Source organism: Triticum aestivum, chromosome 3B (assembly GCF_018294505.1).
Source record: "Triticum aestivum cultivar Chinese Spring chromosome 3B, IWGSC CS RefSeq v2.1, whole genome shotgun sequence".
Classification (NCBI taxonomy): Eukaryota; Viridiplantae; Streptophyta; class Magnoliopsida; order Poales; family Poaceae; genus Triticum; species Triticum aestivum.
In genome coordinates this window covers 697,959,251-697,965,854 of record NC_057801.1, presented here as the reverse complement: position 1 = coordinate 697,965,854, position 6,604 = coordinate 697,959,251, and the positions used below count along the sequence as shown (strand labels likewise).

At 49.0% G+C, this 6,604-nt stretch overlaps 1 protein-coding gene across 1 annotated transcript; it reads left to right on the top strand.

Annotated features, from left to right (window-relative positions):
- Nucleotides 1-3,502: 3,502 nt before the first annotated feature.
- On the top strand, nucleotides 3,503-5,648 carry LOC123066104 (uncharacterized). The gene is made up of 3 exons (XM_044489258.1): nucleotides 3,503-3,812; nucleotides 3,964-4,153; nucleotides 4,962-5,648. Exons 1-3 carry the CDS (start codon nucleotides 3,708-3,710, stop codon nucleotides 5,387-5,389), a joined length of 723 nt encoding a protein of 240 aa, XP_044345193.1. The 5' UTR covers nucleotides 3,503-3,707; the 3' UTR covers nucleotides 5,390-5,648.
- The last annotated feature ends 956 nt before the right edge of the window (nucleotides 5,649-6,604 follow it).

Genomic DNA, 6,604 nt, shown 5'->3' with positions numbered 1-6,604 from the left:
ATGCTCAATCCACACGATTAGTCCGCAGAGTATTGTCATCAATCACCAAAACCACTTAGAGATAGACATGCCCTAACAAGTAGCAATGCCAGATTCACAGATCCTTAGGGGCAACAACTTTCAAAATTATGGTTGGATCATTGCAATGCCTGGTGAATTGGCTATGTCAAGATGAAAGGAAATTTTGCTTCATGCATAGTTAGAAGCCTGGTTGTGTCCTCGACATTGGGTGCTCGAAGATACCATGGTCCATAAACATGCACCACATCTTTAGCGAACACTTCCATACACTTGATGATTGTATCTTTGGCCATTCAAAGAGCGGCATCCAATCAATATGCGGGAGAGTCATATGCAAGCATCTGAAGTGTAGGAAAAACCTACGAGATCGGTGACATTTCTTCATTGTTGAAAGTGAAGTTTACTGGCATGCATATTGTCGGCAATTTTGACAGAACAGTTGCCCAGTCATGCGAAAGTGTCATCGGAACACAGATGTCATGAAGGTACAACCTGTCACAAAGTAGTCAAGTATTAGCCACTCGGGGCGGTGAATCTGTTTTGGTGAAATGTCGCATGAATAACTTGTAATCCCGGATGCTTCCTCTTCATTCAGGTTGATGCTATCCAGTTATCAACAATCGATATCATATCGTCTTCTTCGGTGTCCATGATTTCACCCAAAGCTCGAATCCAAAGATGAACCATAAAAAACTAGCTCCAATAACAAATTCATATACACATAATGTGAATCCTATGTCATCACAAAATCTATGAGCCATACAACTAAATCTATGAGAAAATATTGGGAATTTTATCTCCGGGAAAATCAACCATCGCAAGATCGTGTGGCAAAATAGACAGCGAGGTCGGACGACGAGAAAAAGGCGCGGGCCTGTGGTGAAGCATGGAAGGTGTGAGAATGGCTCAATAGAGGTGACATGAGGCAAAACATGGCGGTCCGGGCTTTGAAGGTCGCACAAAACGAAGGAAGCACAGTGATGTGGCCGGCGGTGGAAGGGAGTGTGTGTTCTAAAATATCTTTGACACCATTATTTAAATGGATGGAGGGCGCACTGTATCTTCTCGCCCAACCTCTAAATATGGAGGCCTGCGGGTTGGAATTAAAACGCACTTCAAAAATTATGGTGAAGATCGAGGACTGGATGACGATATACTAGAGCGACACATTTTAAACAAAAATCCTGAAGTTTCTCTAATAGAATAAGACTAAGAGCATCTACAACTGGACTTGGCAGATCCAGCTCCCTATACGTCCGCGAACGCCCCCAGACACGCCCGCAGACACATTCGGACCGCCCCTCATATCTCATGTACGGCAGCCACATACTTCAAATCTAGATTCTCAAATCCATGCAAATTCATGCACGTTCATCATACACGCCAATGTCACACTTAAATAACAAAAATTGGTACCAAAAATACATAGTTCTTACATAAATTTATTTTAAGTGCACAGCTCAAACATTAGCTTATTGGTTTCCATTGTGGGCTCACATATGTTCCACAAGATCAATGAGTAGCTGCGAGTGCACCTGATGATCTCGAAGATTCTAATGCATATGTAGAGATTTCATAAGTTGATTTGCATCTTCATCTTCCAGGATTTGAACTTGTTCTTCAGGTGCTTCAAAATCATTTGGTTGGACAACACCATCACTCTCATCCTCGACAACCATATTGTGCAACATAACATAATATGTCAACAACTACCACAAAGTTTCGGATTCCCACATCGTTGCAGCTCCAGGAATAATTCCCCAACAAGCTTGAAGCATCGCAAATGCCCTCTCCACATCCTTCCTAGCTGCTTCCTGCATTGTTGCAAAGTGGCGTTGTTTGTTGCCGTGTTCATTTATGGTCTTCACAAACGCCACCCACTGAGGATAGATGCAATTCGCAAGATAGTATCCCATGTTGTAGTCACAGCCGTTGATAGTATAGTTGCACGGCGGTGATTCCACATTATAAAGCCTCCTGAACATGGGAGATCGTTGAAGCACATTGATGTCGTGTGAGAACTCGACATTTCAAAGAAAGCATGTCAAATCCATAAATCATGTGATGTCACTGCTTCCATATGATGGTGGCCTCTTGGTGTGACCTTGATACACTCCCTGCAAACCTTTGGGGCAGTTCTTCCATTGCCGATGCATAGAGACCTGAGCATTCCTGGAAACCCTCTGGCCTCTCTCAGATACTCTGCTCCAAACAGCGACACCACAACGCGGAAAAACTTGATGGTAGTCTTCAGGCATGTGCTCTCTCCCATCCGGACCATATCACCTACAACATCTGTGACAGTACCAAGTGTAAGCATCCTCAGAGCAGCCGTGCATTTCTGCTTAGCAGAGAAAGAAAGTTGGTCGCAACAATCACTTGTGAGCTTGAAGTAGCCAACATGTGCCTCCACTCCCTCAACAGTGTGCAAAATAATGGTTTCCGCATGCGAAAACGAGGACGAAAGCATGGATCGTCGGAAAAGGTGGGTCCGGAGCAAAGTAGTCCTTGAATTTGAGAATATGCTCCACCTCCCTATCCATTTACTCTTGCGTGCTCATGAGCATGATCATGTCCACTTCTTTGTCTGAATCCGATAAATCTAAGAACTCATCTTGAATCATTTTGTCAAGCTCCTTCGGTCCATATTCCTCGTCAGATGAAGCATCAAAATTCACCATGTCCCCTACAAATAAATCACAAAAATTCGGGTCAGACAATGTGTCCAACACATAGAGGGCAAGGGGCAACCCGTGAGTTGCCGGACATACCGCGGTGGCGTTCGGGCCGGCGATGATGTCCGTGGCGGAAGCATGGGAGAGAGGACTGTTGTGTCAGTCCTGGCGGCGTTGAGGCTCGGAACGGCTGCAGAGTAAGGGTGACGGCGGATCTGTGAGACTTTAGGCATGGAGGAGGAAAAAGAGAGGAGAAAACAAATGAATCCGGTAGGTCGAGGGGGTGAATTTGATGCAATTTATGATGGGTAGGCCTGTCGGGTCTGGCGTGGCGGATGCGCCCGGGCATCCCCATATCCGCCCCATATTTGGGCTGAATATAAGGGGTACCGTCAGCGGCGCGTATCCGCTCCATATTTGGACTGGATATAAGGGGTACCGTCAGCCCGGGAGTTTGAGGCGCCTGTCTGGGTCGAGTTTTTTAGACCGATTAGTGACCGTGCCATCCATGGGACGTTTGAGGCGGGTACGGTGTGGCCGGTTATAGATGCTCTAAGATGCATTGCAAAAATGCACTCACGGTTTGCCGCTGAATATTCTCAGTCAATCTATTCCCCGATGCCTACAATAATAAAACCTAGCTATGGTATGAGGCGTACGCCTACGCCATGATTCATCACTGCTTCCATCGTCCTCACATCTCATCAGTTCAATTCACAATTCTGTCTCCATCACCATGTCATCTCCAATAAATTTCCAATCCTTTCCCTCGCCTCTTTCAAAGCTTTCAATTTCCGCGCAAAAGATGTCATCCAGCTCCAGCTCACATTTACACGCACAGGCTCGCAGTAGCAGTACTAGTTGTACTAGACCTATTGCCCACTAGATAAATGCAAAAGCCTCTGTAGCTCACGAGAGCCATGAGTGAGGTGAGGCTCTCTATCCCCACAAAGCTCAAGAACACTTTGACACTATTATCCGCGTTGCATCCAAAGATCACAGCCACATATCATGAGCACCAGCTCAGATGAGAGAATGTTTGAGATGGATGCCGAGCCAGCATCACCAACGGAGTCGGCCCCTACGCAGCATCAAACTACTTGCCACATCATTGAGGTGTGTGAATCTACACTGCTATTTTTTTTAAAGATTTTTGTTGATGCAAATGCTGGATCTTTTTCTCGCGAAAAAATGCTGGATCTTATCTTTGTAGCTCTACTTACCTTCTACGTATCCTGTTTGCAAAATGTGTGTGCCATTCGTTCAGGGCGTCCTTGGGGGCTGCACGCCATTGGAGATGGAGATATATGAGAGGGCCATGGAGCATGTGAGGGAGATGGGGGAGGGGAGGAAGAGGAGCAGCTTGAAGAAGGGGCTCATGGTGAGGCTGAGGAAGGATGGCTACGATGCTTCTCTCTGCAGGTCTTCCTGGGTCGCCACCACCCAGCATCCCGGAGGTAAAATCTCTCTCTCTCTCTCTCTCTCTCTCTCTCTCTCTCTCTCTCTCTCTCTCTCTCTCTCTCTCTCTCTCTCTCTCTCTCTCTGAAATCATGGCTGTGTTTGCTTCCTCTGATGCTGCTAGCAAGCATTTCAACGCCCCCTCCTCTTTTTTACCATTTCTGTGTGTGCTTGCTTGCTTCTTTTGTGACCATCCGAAACTGGGCTGGATTGCCTGCAGATAATGTTGCCTTGAAAGAGCATGTTTCTTCTTTTGGCAAGGAAAACAGTTCCCGAAATTACCATCTTTTGTGCGGGCTGCCATGTGTGTTATTTAAATAACTCATCTCCCTGTTTCGCCCCCCCCCCCCCCCCCCCTGCTGTTCTTGTCAACAGCAATGAGGATGTCTTTTTTTAGGATAATAAAAAGGAAAAAACTTCACTGCAAACACTTAGTGCCACCATTAAGGATTTTTTGACATTTCTTGGTCGCCATCACCACTCTTTCAATAGCAAATGGTTCACAGCTCTGTTAAAACACATACTTGTAATATACTGTTGGTAATATTAGTTTCAGTTTCAATGCTACTGTTCAAATGTTCAAATGCATACTAATTTTACTAATGTTCTAATGCATACTAATTTGACTATTGTTCAAATCCACACTGGTAGAACTGTAGTCCTGATTAACCATGTTGATATGCTAAATGTGTGGTGTTTGTAGTTCCGGTTAGCAGCACACTAGTACTTGCTCCCCCAAAAGAAACAATGAGCTGCAGCTGCCTGAGATATTTGAACCAGCTACCCATCCATCCATGTCGCTTGCAGGTGACCACGAGTACATCGACGTCCGCGTGGCGGGGGACGGCGGGGCCGGGCGGACCAGGCTAATCGTGGACATAGATTTCAGGTCCCAGTTCCAGCTGGCTAGACCGGCCCCATGGTACGCCCACCTCTCGGCCCAGCTGCCCGCCGTGTTCGTGGGCCCGCCGGACAGGCTGCGGAAGGCCGTGGCGCTGCTCTGCCTCGCCTCGCGCCGCTCGCTCCGGGAGAGCGGTCTAGACGTCCCGCCGTGGAGGCGGTCCAGCTACATGCAGGCCAAGTGGTTCCCCTCCCCCGCGCCGCTGCCGGACGGGGACGCCGCGGTGGCCCAGCAGTCGCAGTGGTCGGTGGCCAAGCCGGGAGCGGCCGGGTCCCGGAGGTCGGGCCTCTCGATGGAGATGGACGGCCAGGATGCCTCCTCGTGGGCGCAGTGAGAATGTTTTTTTTTCATCATCCTTCGCTGTTGGATAGGGGTAGAAAGTTTTAGGTTGGACGGAGGTGTGGTGGTGGTGCCGTGGAGCTAGTAGCTAGTCACAGGTCAGTAGTCAGTGTTCTGTGGAAGCAGTGGTCACCTTTCTAAATTTTTGCTTACGCCGTCAACAGTCGCCTCTGACAGCCACCACATTTTGGGGTGCATTTTCTGGGTTCAGCAGAAATCCATGTCGCAAGTTTAATCCAGCAATGTGGCAAAAATTTGGCAACGGGTTGAGAATACTGGCTGCAGTCCAGGATGCTATCGCGGTCCTCCACAGCACCGTGGCGGCTGGTGGTAGACGTACGTCTGGGGTTCGGGCGTGACCGGTGGTCACCGGCCGCACAGTGATATCCTTCCCTTTGGGGCGTCAGGCCGCCTGGGCCTGTGCGGCGCTAGTGCGGCGAGGCCGAGGCCACGGCGTCCTTATCGTTTCGCTGCTCTGGCCGGAGTAAATGGAGGCGGCAGCGCGCCGTATTCGCCGCCGGTGCCATGGCCAAGTACTGCTCGCGTCGTGTCCGCCGATCCGGCCGGACGTGCGCACGAGGCTCCGCTGAGCGTGGATCGCTTTGTGGGATCTGAGCTGTGCATCATCAGGCTTTGTGCATGTCCGCTGCCCCCGTCACTTCGCCGTGGTGCACCGTGCACATACAGTGCTTGGATCTACTCCTATCTATGTGTGCGTGCGTGTGAGGGCCCGATGAGTTTGTGTCACTTCTGGAAGGAGGAGACGGGAAATGGGGGAATCCGACCTGAAGGGGATAAGGATTTGTACAGTCACCCACTACCGCAAGTGTAAGCGGTCAAAATGGACAAACTGACGCTAATCTGAAACTTCAACACAAAATGGCCTCAATCTAAAAATATTTCATGAAATTGGCCTCTTTTGCATGACGCCCGGGGCTAGGGCGCCATGCTAGAGAGCATGACGCCTCAGGCAAGGGCGTCATGGTAGCGACATGTAGCATGGCACCCGGCCTAGGGCACCCTGCCAAATAGCATGACGCCCTAGCCCGGGGCGTCGTGCTATCTAGCATGGCGCCCTAGCCCCAGCCGTCATACAAAAGGGGCCATTTGATGAAAAAATTCAGATTAGGGTCATTTTGTGTTGAAGTTTCAGATAAGGGCCAGTTTTGTCCATTTTCACGTGTATGGGAGTCTTGTCACCCATTACCAC